General features: G+C 38.0%; 1 protein-coding gene across 8 annotated transcripts in view; it reads right to left on the bottom strand.

Moving 5' to 3' along the window:
* PCNX1 (pecanex 1) overlaps positions 1–19,872 on the bottom strand; it is a 163,960-nt gene that overhangs the window by 92,959 nt on the left and 51,129 nt on the right. For all 8 annotated transcript variants that reach the window (XM_078448070.2, XM_078448074.2, XM_078448072.2 and 5 more), the window contains 3 exons: positions 15,949–15,994; positions 14,814–14,903; positions 5,434–7,143 (listed from right to left, as the gene is read on the bottom strand). In XM_078448070.2, coding sequence (XP_078304196.2) covers positions 5,434–7,143; positions 14,814–14,903; positions 15,949–15,994 — 1,846 coding nt within the window. The remainder of the gene's footprint in view (positions 1–5,433; positions 7,144–14,813; positions 14,904–15,948; positions 15,995–19,872) is intronic.

The raw sequence follows: 19,872 nt of genomic DNA, 5'->3' as shown, positions 1-19,872 counted from the left end.
TATGTTTTCACTCTTATGTGGATCCTGAGAAACTTAACAGAAGACCATGAGGGAGGGGAAGGAAAAAAAAAAGTTAGAGAGGAAGGGAGCCAAACCATAAGAGACTTTTAAAAACTGAAAATAAACTGAGGGTTGATGGGGGGTGGGGGAGAGGGGAAAGTAGGTGATGGGCATTGAGGAGGGCACCTGTTGGGATGAGCACTGGGTGTTGTATGGAAACCAATTTGACAATGAATTTCATATTTAAAAAAACAACAATGGCAGGGAGGTATAAAAGAGCAACACATGGCAAGGTAGGAGGTGAAGGTTATCCATATTCTATCTCAAATATTGGAAAGTTGTAAGCATCAGTATGTACAGAAAAAGACGCCACAAAAACATGTCAGTCATGCCGCTGACTGCTTAGTGAGAGGATTCATAGGTGAGAAGTGACTTTCTAGTCCCTATGCACAGTTGTGGCTGGCCTCTTGTGATGGCTCGATTGCTATTAAATAAATAAAAATTTAGACAGAAAAAAAACTGCTCAAGAAAGGTGTTATTTTCAGTGGGGAGTGTTTATTAGAGGAAAAAGTAAATATGAGAAGACTGCAAATAAAAAGTTGTGTTTTGGTACCTCAAACAGAAAAGCAGCAAATGCTAGTAGGAAATGAGACATGAAAGAAAGGCGAAAATACACACAAGTATATGTACATCTCAGAAAAATAAAAGATATAAGCAGACATCCTGAAATACACTGCCATTTGATCTAAACGTCTCTCCCCCTCTTACTTCCCATGTCAGCCAAGGATGATGCCAACACCGGCGTGCCAAGGTTTTGTTCTAAAATAAAACGAATACTCATCAGTGTTATCTTCTGGGAGGCCAAAGCACACCGAGAATGTATGGCACAACCTCAAAGCATTCATTCCACATTAAACAATTCCAAGCTGTGAACATATTTCAAAGGACTAATCTACTTTTTGATAAGTAAACCAGCACACAACAGCAAGCAACGACAAAGGATTAGCTGTGTCTTGAGTGAGAGAAAATCTCCATGTCCTACTGGTATTTTCCACAATCCCAGACAGCCAAACAAATACAGATGGGCAGACAAAATGCTTTCAAGAAATTAGATGATACACTGGAGTCATGATTCACACACAACAGTTCCTAAAAGAGTTTCAGGATTCCTTATCTCAGAGGTGGCTCCAAATGTTTTTTTTAATCCTTTGCAAGTGGGATGAGACATATAGACTCTCTTCCAGAAAACTGCACTCAAACTATTTTGCATATGTTTTCTGAGATTCACCTAAGAAGGGGTCATTAGTGAAGAATATCTATTTGAAGTGACATAGATTTGAAAAGGGAAACTTCCTTACAAATGACTAAAAGGCATCAGTGTCTTAGTTCTCACACTAAACCTGTAATTTACAGAGCACTTTTACAAATCTAAGCTCACTAGAATCTGATAGTTAATGCTGAGACAGACCTAAACAGTTATTCCTGTTTTACACCTGAGAAAACGGAGGCGCAGATTTAATGACGTGCCAAGAGTATCCAGTTAATAATTAGAGGTGGTATTAAAATGTAACTGTTTGATTCCTCACCCAGAACTTCACTGCTACCAGAAAAAATACATATATATAGTGTAATGTCTGCCCCTACCACACAAAATCAGGCATGGGCTGGTTCAGGAAATTCTATACACTAACCCTTACTTGCCTCATCAATAAAATACCTCTTCTTCATACTGCTTTAAGAGAAGACAACTTTTCCAAGCACATGAAGTATCCAAATCGGTTCACTACACTGAATGAGCATCTTTCTCTGTGGTTTGATGTCTAAGCTTTCTTCTCCGCATAGACTGATAGAGCCTTTCCCTTAAGCGGGGCCAGTCACATGAACACTTATCACTGCGCCTACTACAACACAGTGTTAAGTTAGGATCCCACAATGCTCTTCAACACTATCAAATTCCAAAGACAGTTTACCCCTGCATTTAATGACCCACCCGCTGTGTTCTGCTTGGGTTTGTGTGGTCATTCCAGCTTCTCCTTTCATGTTGGTGGCGCATTTCTGTGGTTGTCATTACTTTAGCTTCTCCAAGCACCAATTCCCTTCTACTACTTTGCTTCTTCTCACTTGCCACATGGAGTGACAGATGAGAAATTTAATGTATTGGAATTCAGAGTCCCTCTGTTTAGTAAGGTACAAAAGCTTTAATTCTCATGTTCTTGTCTATTCAGGGGTCTTTCTAAGATTCAATGATATTTGGATTCAAAATAACTGACCTCCAATTTACACAGATGGCACAAACTCTCATAAATTATTTACGGAGATTTGGTTTTTCTTTGAGTAAAGTGATATTTCCTTAACAAAAGATTACCTTTGGTTCCCAAAAGAAATATAATAGGATCCTATTTCATGCTTATAGAGTAGGGGCTCAAACATGACATTTGAAATAATTTTCTCGAACAGAAAAACAGAGGTTAAGAAATTCAGAAAAATATTACGAAGTATAATAGAGCAAATATAAACCTTTCCATTCTGGTTGTTCTTTACAATCTGTTGAATCATGCAGTAAATTAAGGGACGCAAAAGAAAATGGTTTTTAAAAGTAATGCAGGTACCAAACGACACTTCTATCATATAGAACTTAATTGTACTTTTTCCTTTAAATATTCACCATCAGTTATTAAAGACATGCTTTATCATTATAAAAGAAGAATTAAATGCAAAAGAGATCAACACAAAAGGCCTTAGCTTGCATCTAAAACTCTTCTCCCACCTAAGCAGAAAAACTGATGAAATCCAATTTTAACCAAAGTACTTGATTAATGGTGACAAGTCCTATGAAAACAATCATTTGCTATGCAACCGAATATACCAAGAGAGAAGTTATAGGATATATTATGGCCAAAATAAGATAAAATCCATATTACTAGATTACATGTTCATGTTTTTCTGCTGGTATTATGTAAGAAATCAGATATTATGTGTAAAAATTCTTACTTTTACTATTGCTGAGTCTCACAATGGCACGATTAGAAATCTCTAATATATTTCTATATTTCATCATTTTCTTCCACTTTAAGGAAAGGACACATTTGAGTAGCAGAACAGCGGTCTGTATAATCGAAACAGTAGCACTATTACGCATTTCGTGTGGGCCAGGCAGTGTTCTAAGCATCTGACATCTATGAATTCCTTCCATCCTCACAGCAACCCTGTGAGATGAGGAGGCTGAGGCTACAAGAAGATAGACAGCTTTCCCACAGCGGAGCCCGTGTGCCAGCACGGGTGTCCAACATCATGTCATTATGTTAAGTCACCTCCTATGTTAACAGTATTTCACTTTAGTACTTTAGAGTACATTTTCTAGATCTCGTCCTTCCACACTGCCAACTCCACTAACTACGCTTAAAAAGAAAACAAAATCATTGGAGAACTCATCAACACCTCCAAGTTCATTAGAATAAAATCTATTTGTGGCTTACGTACAGCCACATGAACGGTCAAGCAGTGTCCTGTTTTGTTGACATGTTTCAGGAGTGTAGTATGTAGGAAGAGATAGCCCAGAAAACTGTCTTCTAAACTGCTAAAAAGGACTGTAACAATTAATGTCGATATAAATAAATCTTTAACAATTATTTGAGATTTTATACAATTTTTAAATGAGAACCAAAACATATCCCCTCTCTCACTACCTCCAATCTTCCAAAAAGCCCAAACAAAACCCTAATGAAATGTGATCAAACCAATGAAACACAAACCCTTCACACATTTAAGCTGTTTAGTTTTACTCTTATTTTATTCTAAACATAAATGAAACTCAAATAAAAACAGCCCCTACAATGTTCTTCCTTTGGCAAAAAAATGTTTTTTAACAGCCCGTCACGTCAAAGTACATGGAAATTTTTAGTTCATTACCTGCTTCTTATTAACATTCAATGACTTGTTTTTTAAAAATAAGAACACAAACAAAAGAAGACAAAACCTGAATCTGGAAAAGCATGAGCTCATAGCAGTCAAAGATCTGCACCGAAAAGCAAATAAAACCTTTCAGGTAACTTTTCCTAAAAATTGGAACACCTCATATTCCCTGTGAAAAAGAAATGGCATTTTAAATTCAAAGACATAGAGACTTACTATAGCTCTTGTACATATTTTTTAGTATTTACATTTCAACAGTATTTAGAACAGCAGTATTTTTCTATCATAGCATGCTCACTGTTAAAATTTATTTAATGACACCTTGAAAAATTAAGCTCTATTTTTAAACCCAATGGTTTCTTGTAGGTCATGAACATATCTGACATGCTTTGTGTGAGAAATCACTAAAAGCATTTCAAAAGACTTTTTATAAAAAACAGAATGATATCCACACGAAAGGCTTAAGGGAATTTAATTACTATGCTGTCACCAAATGGTTATAATCACTTCAGATATAATTAGTTCTCAATACTTAAGTTTGATAGACTGTTTTCTTCTTTAGGTACTAAAGATCATTTTTTTGGATTCTCATTAGAAATTAGTCTTTATCAGAAATGGTATCAAAGGAAATAAGAGAATGTTTTACAAGATACCAGCCTGAATACAGGGGATGGGAGTGGAGGATGAAAAAGCTATGGTTCCAGCAACAGAAGACGTCAGGATTCTTCTGATCCTGCTCAAGAACCAGATTCCATAAAATCCGCAACAGAATGAACTGACTATTCTGGGTAGGAGGAAACAGGAAGAAACACCTCCGAAAGAAATAAAACGTCCAAAACACACTGGCAATATAAAATCACCCACTGAATTCTGCACAATATACCATAAGTCTAAAGTAAATAAGCTATCACTTTAATCAAAGACCATCAGTGTTATCATAGGGAGCATCACGTATCCACTAATGGATACTAAATGCCAATATAAACTACATTGATTTAATAAACTTGAAGTGTGAAGCTAACGGAAAAAAAATAATTAATGCCTGAAACTTGAGTAAGGGAGAAGTAAAACCAAAGAGACAAACGAGGCACAAGTTTTCACAGTACAGAGTCAGAGATAAAGTAATATTTGGCAAAATCTTACTGGTTGAGGTATCTAATTCTGAAAGCTCAGTGGCACACACTGTATAGGAGATGATTAAAAATGGTTTGTGATCTAATACATTTCTACATTTTGTTGTTGCTACTATTGTACAATGAAAAAAGACAACCAATTTTGGTCAGTCCTGGTAAAACATTAAGAGGTGGCAACTGACTTTGAAAAACCCAAGGCCAAGAAAAAATTGAAACCTTTTCTGACATAAGCATCTCCTACACAGAAGAAAGTTTACCAACACAGCGGAAGGAGGGACAGTAACACAAAGCCTATTTTATATATTTTAGTAAATACCACTCTAATCGATAGTACCCACGACCGCAGTGACTCTCAGGGAACTCCTGACTCCTCCAGTCATTTACTTACCTCCACTGCCCGCATCTTGCTCTTCGCCTTCAGGAAACGCAACCTGGCTTGGCAAGCTATTCCTAGACCGAGTGACCGTCTCTAACTGGGAAGCCCGGCCCAATAAAGATAGCTCATCTAGCACCTCTCCCTCTTTGGCCTCGAGATCAGATTTTGAAGTGGTTAAGGGTTTTATACTTTCGGGTGCCATCAGCCTATTGGAGTCATTCAAACACGCTACTGTGCCACTGTCCAGGCTCAACACTCGGGCCCGAGTCTTGGCACTATTTGTGCTGGAAGTCCGACGTGTCGTCCGCTTTTTGCAAGTTCCTTCGGGACCCGGATGGGCTTTGTGTGTGTGCTCGGAGTCAGTGCCCCTTTCTTTCGGGACGTGTTTGGTCTTTAGAGCACTGCATCTGCCCTCCGGAGACTGACATGAATGAGAAGTGGTGCTGGAAGAGCTATCGCTGCTGACCTGGTGAGCAGACTGCACACTTGATGCTCTGCTCAAGTCACTTTGGTCGCTAGAGTCCTCGTCATGACAGAATATAGCACTATGTGGCTTTGTGCCAGCAACACCTCGGAAGGACACATAGTCCCTATGCCGACTTGAATCAAAACTGCTGGCCCGTTTTTTTCCTGTCCGTCTCCGGCCTGACTTATGGGCAGAGGCTGTCCGGTGGATCAAGCTAGAGGATTTAGGTCGTACATCCCCTTCCTTTTGCTTTCCACCACCGTCTTTACCAACTTTCGAGTCCACTGAGACAGCTGACTTTTCACTCTGCTCGTCTTTGGGGTCAGCGGTTTTCCCAAGCGGTCTGTCCCCCTGCGAAGTAAATTCGTTTGCGTGGGGATTCTTGTTGGCTTCTTCAGATGCAGAGGTGCTGAGACCTTTCTGATTGTGCATATCATCAGAGGTACTGGGATCCTTGGCCTCTTGAACCCCACTGTTTGTACTCACTTCCAAGGCAGTCTTCTCACTGTTAGTCCTTTTGTCGCTGGTACAGCTACTCTGGTCCTCTGGGTCAGCACAGCACTCCTCTTTCTTCCTACCGCTTTTCTTTCCTACTTGAGGGGACTCCTCATGCTCCGACAAGATGCTCTCTATGTGAGTCGAGCTGGTCTGCTCACTTTTGTAGCTGCTGACAGTACTGTTGGTGTCACGGTCCGTTCCACTGCAGTAGCTCTCTGTCGACCCACTGCTCCGCGTGCTCAGGCTCCTCAGGCTGTCCACGCTTTTGTCTGCTTTCAAAGGTTTGCTCCTCCCACTTTTTGTAGGTGGCTGAGAATTACTGTTTTTCAGCTCACCAACGAGCTGAAATTCCCCAGATAGACAAGAATTTTCCACCAAGGATTCTTTGGATCCAGAATGAGGCTTGGAAGATTCTAACTCGCTAACCGGATCTAACCCCCGTCTTTGCTGATAGAGAGGGAAGTCGTTCAGTGAAGTGTCTGGAAAAGCCACAGCAGAGCTAGAAGTCCGTGGTACCCCTCGTGGCCGGTGATCTTTCCTATAAGAGTGTGAATGTAAAGGGACAAGAGAAGCCACTTCTGTGTCACAGGTGTTGGACAGAGACTGATCGATGTGGTGGTGGTGGCCATGACTCGGCAAGCTCACTTTGTCACTAAAGTCCCTTGGTAAGTCCTGTCCACAGGAGGATAAGGAAGGCTGAATGGAGATGAAGGAATCATTGGAGACCAGACGGAAGAGCTTCCGATCAGTTGCCAAATCTGTTTCAAACACATATTTGGAAATGTTAACACGAATCTATGATCTGCTTATATAATGTTTAACAATGGAAAGAACTCACAGCATACAGTAACTTGAGGAAAAACAATTTCCCAAGTAGTTCACTGAATACAACAAGTTGGCAAGTCATTCCAAAGAGTTGGTTTTTTATTTCACAGCTGGACAAAGAAAGCATTCTATTTACAGAATGAACTGAACTTCCAAATCCTCGAATGGCCTGAGAAAAGGTTCCATACACTATCAACAATAAGGGGCAACATAGGATTATATTTAAAACAGCCCTGGATTTTTTTTTTTTTTTTTTTTTAAGATTTTATTTGAAGTAATCTCTACACCCAACATGGGGCTTGAACTTACCACCCCAAGATCAAGAGTCACATACTGTACCGACTGAACCAGCCAGACACCCCATAAAACGGCCCTGGACTTTTATGTGAAGTTGGTCTCTAGCTTACTAACTGGATAGCTCTGGTTTCCAGGGCCCTGGTTTCCTCATCTCTAAAATGAGATCTCACTAAGTAGTACCATGAAATAATGGAGTTAATGTGCTTAGCACAAGCATTTCTTAGCATAATGCCTCGCACAATGAACTGCAGCTATCATTATTTTACCTCTCTAACACAATACAAAATTTTTGAAAAACCAATGTGATTATCTTACAAATCAAAAAAAACCTAGAGTATTTTGAAACAAAAAAATCAAAAGGCTGACCAATCCATAAAGAAGATGCAAAATATAATGATGTAAGATGTCTTGCTGTTCACAATGACCAAAAAAATTAAAACAACAGTTGTAGAACAAAATACTGCATTTTCTCTTTCATCATTCATGCAACAATTACAAAATGCCTCATGAAAAACTACATATCCCTATATATCTGTAAGACCATTCCTTTAACACTCCACTTAGGGAATTACCTAAGTACTATGGAATAATGACTGGAATTACCATATGTACTATGTATACAGATATAAATAAATCCACCTACCCACCTACACTGCAATTTATCTTGAAATACAGTTTGGCAATTGAACAGTACAATAGCTGACTTTTTATATACCTTTTGACAGACAAGGATGACTGAATCTGCTATTGGCTCAATAAAAAGAAAAACTATCTTATTTGTTATAACCGCATAGAAAAAATACAATTAGTAGATTCTATAGTTGACTCACACTCTTCCCAGGCAATCTCAATAATAAAAGCATACCTTCCCCCCTAAGATTAATATAAAATAAAAATGAATTACTAGAAATGTGTATGTACTTTTAAAAAATCTAAAGGTAGGGGTGCCTCGGTGGCTCATTCGGTTAAGCATCCAACTTTGGGTCATGATCTCACAGCTCATGGGTTCCAGCCCCATATCGGGCTCTGTGCTTACAGCTCAGAGCCTGGAGCCTGCTTTGGACTCTGTGTCTTCCTCTCTCTTTGCCCCTCCCCCACTCATGCTCGCGCTCTCAAAAATAAACATTAAAAAAATTTTTTTTTTAGAAATCTAAATCTAGACTAGATTTAAATTAAAAACTTAGAAACAGCCTCTAGAATCTACCATATAAATTGATTTATAAATGACCTATTAGGCTTTATCTTATGTTTTAAACTCTTCAACATAAGTATAAAATTCATGTTCTTTATCATTTGTCCAAAACAGCTGTCACTGTATTTGGGGTTCTGATATCTCTAAATATCAAAATAAAAGTTAGCATTGTATTTACTTTTTTGTAGTATTAAATTGTAAAGTTATTTCTAAAAACTATAATAAGCGATTATGAAATAGGATATTCGCATTTCAAAGTTATGAATTTTATAGAACGAAAACTTAACAAGTAACTGAAAATCACTAACTCTAAAATATGAGAAAAGACTTAAAAAATGCTATCAAAACCAATTCCAAGACATTAACAAACGAGAAACATATTTTTCATTTAAAAAGACACACGCAAACTTACTTTAAAAGTACTTTACGTGTACTTTTTCCAATGTTGCTAAATATACCATAAAAAAATCAAATCTTGTCAGGAATTCTTACGTGGTTTTAGGAGACTTTCAAGTAAATACGCTTTCTTAGATATTTTTCTCACTGGTAGCAATATGGTCTAAGACAGGCTCAAATCAACACAAAGAGGTACTATTTTTCATCTAATCAACCTTTTTACCAATAATTGCTACCAGTGGCATTTAGGATAAGAAAGGCACACCCACATACTGCTCATGGGGATGCACTGGCGTAATCTTCTATAAAACAATCTAGCAATGTGGCCAAAAGCCTCACAAGTGTGTACATACCCACCCATGATCAGTAATCTATTTCTAGAAATCTATTTCTAGAAATTGCTGCCAAAGGATAAAATCACCTATGTATATAAGGTTTTAGCAAAAAATTGTTCATCTCAGGTTGTTACAAAACTTCTTAAAACATAAAAAGTATGAAAATGTCCAATAAAAAAAGGTCAAATAAATTGGATTGTCTATTAAAACATCACACAGGCACTAAAAATGTTTTCAAAGATGACATAATGAAGTGAGAAAATACTTGAGTGAAAATGATGGCACTATATAAAAAGTATGGTTCCAATCTGTAAGAGTTAAAAAGAATATTAAGAGTATATTTGCATATATGTGTAGGAATATTAAAAGTAATATACCATATTTAGCCATAAAAAGGAATAAAGTCCTGTTATATGCTACAACATGCTAAGTCAAGGAAGCCAGACACAAAAAGCCACCTATTATATAATTCCATTTATATGAATGTCCAGAAGAGGCAATAGAGACAGAAAATAGACCAGTGGTTGCCAGGGGCTGGTTGAAGGAGGAAATGGGAGTATCGTGGGTATGGGTTTTTTTTTTTTTTTTTTGTGGGGTGACAAGAATGTTCTAGAATTGGACAGTGGTGATAAGTGCACACTAACTACTAAATACTAAAACTCACTGAATTGTACACTTTAGAAGAGTGAATTTTAAAGTACATGAATTATATTACATTACAAAAATAATTTTAAAAAGTGATACACCAAAAAATAAAGTTATGTCAGTGCCAAAAATGTGAATTATTTTCTTCATATTAACTGTCTTTTCTAAAATTAACATATGTCACTTTTATAAACAAAAACCACATTTTCCTCCTTTCTTCTGGATCATCTCCATCAGTTATAAGAAACAAGCTGTTATTTCTCTTACATGTCCTTAGAAAATCCAAATCTCTCCTTTATCCTCACCTTCCCCTGCTGGCTTTCACCCTGAGTCACTGATCCCCTTTACACAAATTCACCAAGAGTAGTCTGTATTCACTCTTTTCAGTTCTCCTCCTCTAATTCTCTCCTACATGTACTCTGACCCCCCTCCATGAATGTGCTTATCAAGGTCACCAACAATCCAATGGCCAAGTCTCAGCCTCGTATCACCTGACCCATGGGCACTGTTGGACAAAGCTGAGCACTCCAGTCTCCTTGAAAATCCGGGATACAGCACTCTAGGCCTTCCTTGCACCTCACCCGCTGTTCCTACAGGGTCTCCTGCACCTATTACACCGGACTGGCTCAAAGCTCAATCCCTGGAACTTTTCGGTTTTCCATATACACTCCCTCTTTTCTACATCTCATCCAGTGTTCTGGTCCCACGATAACTAAAATTCAGAAGTACTTGTAATTAGCTTCCTCCATCTTTTACCCAGCGCCCACATTCAGATGGGAATAGGGTAAAGTACTGATCTTGGGTAGGGAAAAAATGGGAGCGGCCGGAGAGGGAAATTGGAGATAAGCCCTTCTTAAAAGCAAAAAATGAGAGCACACGTCCCCTCATCCTAGTTCACTCTCAGTCACATCCATAAAATGAGTGCCAACTAATCAATAACTGCTAACCAACTAAATGCTGCTGCCCTGTAAACCCAAATCAGCCAGAGAGCTGGAAGAGCCCCAAGTGATAATTAAGCCAGAGTAAGCAACTGCCACTAGGTGGTGCCAAATCGTGGCCATGACCAACAAATTTGGATCAGGGAGCCTGAACTCCATGCAGGCTTGCCAGTTACTTTATGAACTTCATGATAACCCAACCCACATTTAACATGACACCCCCGCCCCCCGCTTTTTTTTTTTTTTAATTTATACACTGAAAACTCATGAATTTAAAACCTCAACCCGGACTTCATACCTGAAATCCAGACCTACCCTAATTAACTACTAATTGTTGCCACTTAGAGGTCTAACAGCATCTCATACCTGATATGCCCAAAACTGAACTCCCCATCTTACCCTCCTCCTGCTCTCCCTACTCCTAAATCTGTTCCTTCTCAGCCTTCTCCCTTTCCATCCTCCCTGTCACTTAACCCAAAAACCTTACCGTCATCCATGAGTACTATTTCTCTTACAGGATATATCCTAATCCATCAACATCAACATATCCTGTCCCTAATATTTTCTACACACCCAATCAGACTACTTCTCACTGTCCTGCTCCGTGCCTTGGATTACTGCAATCATCTGGTAGCTGAGCTTCTGCTCCAGCCTCTGCCCCTTTTAATCATAGCCACAGTGATTCTGTTAAAATGTAATTCAGATCATGACACTCCCTCTGCTCAATACCCTTTAGCAGTTCCTAATCTCACTGGGAATTAAAACCACAATTTTTTTTTAATGTTTATTTTTGAGACAGAGACAGAGACAGAATGCAAGTGGGGGAGGGGCAGAGAGAGAGGGAGACACAGAATCTGAAGCAGGCCCCGAGCTGTCAGCACAGAGCCCGACACGGGGCTCGAACTCAGGAGCTGTGAGATCATGACCTGAGCCGAAGTAGGACGTTCAACCAACTGAGCCACCCAGGTGCTCCTAAAACACAATCTTTAAAATATCTTACAAGACTATACAGTTTGTAGCCTCACTTACTCCACACCAGCCCCACTATTTCTCAAACCTGACAGGCATGTTGTTACTTTAGGACTTTTGCCTGTGCTGTTACTCTTGCATAGAGACAGCTCATTTCCCCCCGAATATCCTGATAGCTCACTCCTTCACCTCCTTCAGGTCTTTGCTCTCAGCGAGGCTTTTCTTTGACCACTCCATTTACACTTAAATCCTCCCAACCCCCACCACTCCATATATATTTGATTGATACTAGTATGATTCCATACTAATAAGTATGGAAGCCACATAAGAGTAGAATTTTTTGTCTGTTCACTGATTTATGTACGGTACTTAGAATGGTGCTCAGAGCGTGTAATAAGCACTGAACAGTATCTGTTAAATGTTATCTATGTGTGTTATCTATCTGTCAAATTTTCAATGTTGTCATATTAAAATGTTACACGATAGATGTTACAAAACTATATACAAGCGGTGTAACAACAATTAAAAGCATGATTCAAAACTAGATTTCAATTCTAGGACTGCCACTTTGTAGCTGTGTGACTTTAGTCAGGTTTTTTCTAACTTCTCTTTTCGCCATGATATGTCCATCTGTAATGTGAGAATCACATTAACATCGAACGCTTACAGTGAAGATTAACTGTGTGAATGCGTATGAAATGCTTAAAAGAAGACCTAAACCAGAAGTTGACAAACTAAGACCCATGGAGCCAATTTGGCCTTCTGCCTACTTTGAACAAGGTTTTAGTGTAATACAGCCATGCTCACTCATTTATGTGCTGTTTATGGCTCCTTGAGCTCTACAATGGCAGTTGAGTAGTTGCAAGAGAGACCATATGGCCTATGAAGCTATCTGACCATTTACGGGAAGTCTGCTGACTCCTAGTGTATATTAATAGTGTGCGCTCAGTGAACGTTAGACATCACTATCTATGTCAGTATGTTATCTGCAGAGTAGGTTTGTGTGCATGTAATTGCCAACCCAACAGATTACAAAATTCTTGCTCATGCATGGTACTTCCCAGATACAAAACAAAGAAATATGACCCATAAATGCAGCAGCACTAGCCCCTCTAAGATCATTACCTAATTTTTGAGACGTTCTGATTACATATCACAGAAAGGGATACTGTAATTCTCAAACTGATCAATTCGCCTTCACCTTTTATAAGAAGATAGTTTCTTTATTATACAGTATGTTTAGAAAGTTTAGAGGGGAGGGGTATGTTGGGAGGGATAGTCCACAAAAGCAAATAAATGATGGGGTACTGCAATTCCAAAAAGCAGAGTGACAGCATGATAAACTTACGTTCCAAGTACAGGAACAAAACACACTTGTAAGAACTAGACCTGGGTAAAACACTAAATTAAGAGGAAAATGTCATAATTTGGTGATCAATTTGTAGCTACATAAATTTCATAATTTAAAATATATTTTCTAATGTTTATTTATTTTTGAGAGAGGGAGAGACAGAGCAGGAGCAGGGGAGGGCAGAGAGAGAGGGAGACACAGAATCCGAAGCAGGCTCCAGGCTCTGGGCTGTCAGCACAGAGCCCAACACGGGGCTCAGACTCGCGACCTGCAAGATCATGACCTGAGCTAAAGCCAGACTCTTAACCAACTGACCACCCAGGTGCCCCATCATAATTAAGAACAGGAAATTTATCAGCTTGCCTGCCTTCTGAAAATCACTCATAGACTAATAAAAACAAAAGGCTGGAAATAGGAAAACAGGTTTGTGTCTGATTATGTAACTTGGGATAATCTCCATTTGAAAACAGGATAACATATCCATCCTTTCATGTTTGAAAATTAGTAATGAAACATAAAAATGTGGCAGTTCTTAAAAAAAAAAAAAAAACTCCATTAAATCCAAAATACTCATTTATAATGAAATTGAACAAAGGCAGGGAGAAATCACTTAAACCCCAAATTTCTATTAAAAATCTGCTACAGGAGGCACCATGTTGGAGGCAGACATAGTTTCTCTGTAAGTCCAACAGCAAATTATTTCTCTACCAAAACATACTGTTAGGCAAGACCTGAAGCAATTGACAATTAGGGGTCACACTAGATGGAAAACAACAGTTTCACAAGTAGGTTACTAAACCAGGCAAGAAGCTCTGACCCACTAGACTAGCAGATTATCTCCCATCTCATACTCACTCCAGGGCACATGCTCAGAAAATTTTTCCCTCCATGTCTACTTGGCAGAACACGGGTCAGTGAATTCCAGAAAGCAAAAAGTACTTATAGGGGCGCCTGGGGGGCTCAGTCGGTTATGCGTCCAACTCTTGATCTCGGTCTATTATGCATCCAGGTCATGATCTCACAGTTCGTGAGTTTGAGCCCTCATCGAGCTCTGCGCTGCGTAGAACCTGCTTAGGATTCTATTTCTCTCTCTCTCTCTCTCTCTCTCTCTCTCTCTCTCTCTGCCTGTCCCCAGTGCATGCATGCGCACTTGTTCTCTCAAAAAATAAACGATTTTTTTAAAAAACCTTTACAAAAATTAAAAAAATAAAAGTACTTACAACACTGTTTTACTATTCAAGTTAAGAATTTTATTTTAATTCTTCTTCAAAATATCATATTAATTTGTTATAAACTTATTACATGTTCTGAGTACCATTCTAAGTACCGTAAATAAATCAGTGAACAGACAAAAAATTCTACCCTTATGTGGCTTCCATATTGTTAGTATGGAATCATACTAGTATCAATCAAACATATTCTACAAAGTCATCCTGGACCCCATAATATATGGTATCAGTGTCAAGTATAATGTTCTTACCTTGTTCTTCACTTCCTTCCTTACAAAGACTAGAGCTCTGGCCCAGACTTAAACTAATATCATCAGAAGTCTTAGCGGTGTCTGTGTCTCCTACAAAATTAAGAGAAACGTGTAAGCACATTATATTAAAAGCAAAGGCTGTACGGTGTGGCATAACCAGAAAGGATGTCAACTACACTAATTTCCTATGTACTGTACTGGTACATGATAGCTACTAGAGCAGTTTTTGTTTGTATGGGTTACAATAATGGAAGATCACTGAGCAGGAAGCATCACAGACTATCAAACCACATCTTTATTCTCACAGCACTATAAGGCAAGTAATAAGGAAACCTTCACACTGCTAATAAAACTTCCTTTAAAAAGAAGCAATTTTCGGGGCGCCTGGGTGGCTCAGTCGGTTGGGCGTCCGACTTCGGCTCAGGTCACGATCTCGCGGTCTGTGGGTTCGAGCCCCGCGTCGGGCTCTGTGCTGACTGCTCAGAGCCTGGAGCCTGTTTCAGATTCTGTGTCTCCCTCTCTCTCTGACCCTCCCCCATTCATGCTCTGTCTCTCTCTGTCTCAAAAATAAATAAACGTAAAAAAAAAAAAAAATTTTTTTTTTAAATAAAAAGAAGCAATTTTCTAAAAGAAATGTAAAGTTTGTAATAACAACTTGAAACAATATAAATTTCCTCCCCAGAGATAATTATAAAAAGTCCCCTAAAAAAGTATAGGGAAAAAATATGAATTTACCTGAAATAGATGTATGTAATAGGTATATATAAAAGACTCTCCCTCTTTTTTACTGTCTCATTTGTGCCCAATTTAAAGGTTTCACATAAAATTACTTAGTTTTCCACACCTCACCAAAACCCATGAAAGTATTGTCCTTCAAGGCAAGGAAGTTTCTTATAAAGCAAAACTTACAATTCATGCAATGTAATGCAAATGTTCAAATATGTTTGTGAGATTTGGATGATGAAAGGAGAACCAAATTTAAATCAAGTAACCTTTAATACAAGATACATAACTGTATCTACAAAATAATTTCAAGAATTTTTCATTACATGTAAATACACAGTACTGTTATCTTTATTACATCCAAAAATGAAATGGAAAGTCACAGGCAACTTTCAACTTAGATAATGTCTACCTTTAATAGTTGCTGCTGTTCCAAGACGAGAGGAACCAGATCCAATCTGAAAATATGATATTAAAACTAATTAAAATGCTATATATCATTATCAATATAGACTAGCAAATTATCAAGCAAAACTTTCATATTATTAAAACATGCTATCAGTTACTTTTATCAATATTAAAAGATCCCCGCTGGGCATGTTCTATCAGAGCCACATAACCTATTTGTTGTAGCACATTCTGCATATATATATTACAGATGTGCCAGGGCACTGATTGAATCCCTCTGCATGCTTAGAATTGATGGGCCCACAGACCAGGATGCCTCCAACATCAAGCAATCTATGTCATACAATTACCACCATTTTTTATATTGCATCATGACATGTTCATATTATAAACAAAAGCAAAACTGGGTGTTGAGTCTACCTGAAACAAATGCCCTTATCAGGGTATATAAAAGGAAGGTTCTGGACAAAGCATTCACATATGCTACAAAGAGCAGCGTAAATCTTGTCAACTTGTTAGTGTATCAATATGAACTTTCCTGAGTGCTAGACAAAAAGTAAGTAGTACTTCTTTGTAGACTGCTACTAACATCTTTAAAAAGAAAAAAACTAAGGAATCCATGAAAAATGACTTTTTAGCACTAGTTATAAACAGAAAACTAAAATCTATTGAGTTTTTAATGCTTATATTCCAGATGATAGAACACTCCTCTAAAATCTCAGTCATCATTCATTACACTACCATAAAAATCATATAAACAAATACCAAAAATTCCATAAACACATTAGGGAAACCAAACATAACAACATGACAGTTACTAAATCCGCAAGTCCTAGCAACTTTCTATAACCTGTTTTTAAGAGATATTAAAAGAACATAGTCAAGCAAATTTAATATTTTAGAATAAAATTAAGAATATTCATTTAATACTTTGCATTTTACCAAATCTTTCCTTTCAATGAATCAACTGACTAGGCGTGTAAAATAAGAAATTTGCTCAAAATGTAAGTCAATATTGAGTTTGAAAGGGCATGAGAATGGCAATTAAATGGTGTATATGTATGTAAAAACCCACTGTCCTGTACACTTAAGAAGTGTATACTATGCTGCATAATAGTTATATGTCAGTGAAAAAGTAAGTAAAAAAAAAAGCAAATACAAACAGGTTAGAACTACTAATTCTTGATGTGGCCAATAAAAAAAAATAAGTTTTGCAACATTTTTAAACAATTTATTAAGCTTGAGTCTCCTGATTTTTCCTTATCTTTGTTTTCAATTAGCCATAAAAAGCTCTGCAGTTAGAAAAAGATGTGAAAAACAAAGTTTCATTCTTACCACACCCGCTAGATAAGTTATAGAATTCATATGTTATTTTCAACTAGAGTAATAAACACATTATTCCCTAGATAGAAAAACAAGTAATAAACAAAAACCCCACTTTATGCACACCCTTCTACAAATTTAAACTTAAAAAAAAAAACTTTTGGGGGCACCTGGTGGTTCAGTCACCTTGAGCATCCAACTCTTGATTTTGGCTCAGATCATGATCCCAGCCCCATGTCAGGAGGCTGCTTAGGATTCTCTCTTCCCCCTGTCCCTCTCTCCCACTCACGCACACGCTCTCTCTCTCTCTCAAAAAAAAAAAAAAAAAAAAAAAAAAAGCCAAGTCAAGGTTCACATCACCTCTTTCTATTAAAAAAAACAAAACTTGAATATGATTATGGTAGTCATTTGGTCACAACCACAGAAGTGTTCCCTTTTGTTTTCTTAACAAGATTCCCACTTTGCTCAGATGCCAACTATCCATCTTTTGATCTCTGAGAAGGGGGCCCAGTCTCCAGTCTAGGGGTACGCCTTGGTTCCTGGTCAATGAACACAAGCAAGAGTCTGCGGGAGGGCTTCAGGGAAAGATCTCTGCATGTCTGAGGAGACAATCGAGGACAACTCTGCGCACAGTGCCCCCTGATTCTTACTTTCCAGCAGGGTCATAACTAAAGCTGCTGTGCTCATTCTGCAACCCTGAGGGAAAAGCCAGCCCAAGTCCTAACATTACTGAGCTGAACAAATGCCACACAGCCCCCTCCATACCTGGATGACAAACATAAACTCTTATTTAAGTCACTTAACTAGGTGAGTTCTATTACTTGCTGGCTTAATGGACAGAATGGATGATTATATTTTATTCTTCTTGTTTTCCTGCATTATTTAAATTTATCCCCCCAAAATATAAGAATTGGGACTATTTACATATGAAACAGGGGATTGAGAAAATGAACATCCAAATAGGAGTACATCCAAATAGGAGAATGCATTCCCCAAAATGTCACTGTAGAAAAACACTTAATGACATTAATATTCATGATATAGTCAATAAAGAAAATCAAGTTCCAAACAGCATGCATACTATAATCCCACCTTTTTTAAAAATGGTTTTTGATTATGACATTATGGATGATTTTTATTTTCTTCTGTTTGCTTTCCCTCACTAGCTATTTTTGTAAAAATGAACACATTTAGAAAATGAAAAATTGAAGGGAAAAAAAGTAGTCTGCACAAACCAAAAGGGTCCGGTTGTTTCTTCTCTTTTATAAATGCCATAGGAAAGGTCAGGAAGGATTATGGGTGTCTGAGAAAAAAATTTCTTCCAATTAAAGAACAATCAGGCAAGGCCACCTCCTCCGTGCAGACTTTGCCCCTTCTTCCAGCTGGAAACAAATTATTTTCTCCCCTAAAATCATTATCCCCTTTTCTGTACCATTCCTATGACAATTATTACTTTGTATCTTATATTTATATTTCCTTGGTAACATATGTCATGTTTCTGACTTTGGTTATTTATGGCAAATCTACTACGAAACTGTCAAGTCTGAGGGTAAGACCCCCTCCCCACTCCATTCAAGTAAACTGACTTGAAAGGTATCTGGCACTAAAATATATGAAGGAAGACCAGTGACAAAAGGAAAGAGAGGGAGAGGGAGGTAGGGAGCAGTAAAAAAAAAACAAGAAAAAAGAAAGGGAAGGGAAACAGAGGGTAGATGATGGAAGGGAGACAAAGGTAGAAGTGGCAAGAAGGAAACAATGATAATAACAACTGAGATAGAGCCACTACGCTCCAGTTCACTACCTAGTACTGAGGACATTCACACAAATAACTAAGATCAGGTGTAATAAATGCTACATAATATGTACAAGAAATATAGTATGTCTTCTGGTAATATGGCTACCAGTATACAAAAAGGCGGTAACAATAATTATGCCAACCATTCCTTTTGTTAGGATAATACTAGAACACCAAAATCCATGTAGCACAATAAGTTCCAATATTTGCCAATTTTTATTCAAGAGTTAATGCTTTAAGGAAAACCAAATCAGGCAAGCCATGCATTTGTCTGCAGACAAGCTTTAATAACACTCAGGATGGGAGTCCCTGCATAAATCATGGTAGAGTTACTGAAGACGGCCGTACCCTTTCAACTGTCGTGCTGAAAGAAATGATAAAAAGTTTGGCTCTCCAAAAGATTGTGGGGAAAACACAGGCTCGCTCCCTAGTAATCTTACATTGCCAACACGTGTTAGTATGAACAAAGGCCAGACTTAGTTAAGCACAGAAAACATGCAGCCATATTTAAGGGCTAAGTCATTTCATTTCGGAAAGAGACACAGAAAGCCAGGCTAACCAAGAGAGGGTTAAGGATAGCAACATTTTTCTTTAAAACTGGTATTGTAAAAACCGAAACTTGAAAGGTATGAACCTAATTAAAATGTCACAGTCCTTTTCCATAATGTTCTGTGTGTGTGTTTAACTCTGACATTTCCCATCTGCTTGTTACAGAAAGAATTCAATACTACACTACATTCAATCACAACTAAAACTGCAACCAAAAATTCACCCACTTGGAAGTTTAAATGGTGAAATACAATTCAAATA

The sequence above is a fragment of the Panthera onca genome, chromosome B3 (assembly GCF_046562875.1).
Source record: "Panthera onca isolate mPanOnc1 chromosome B3, mPanOnc1 haplotype 2, whole genome shotgun sequence".
NCBI classification, from domain to species: domain Eukaryota; kingdom Metazoa; phylum Chordata; class Mammalia; order Carnivora; family Felidae; genus Panthera; species Panthera onca.
This window is presented reverse-complemented; position numbering and strand designations above follow the sequence as displayed.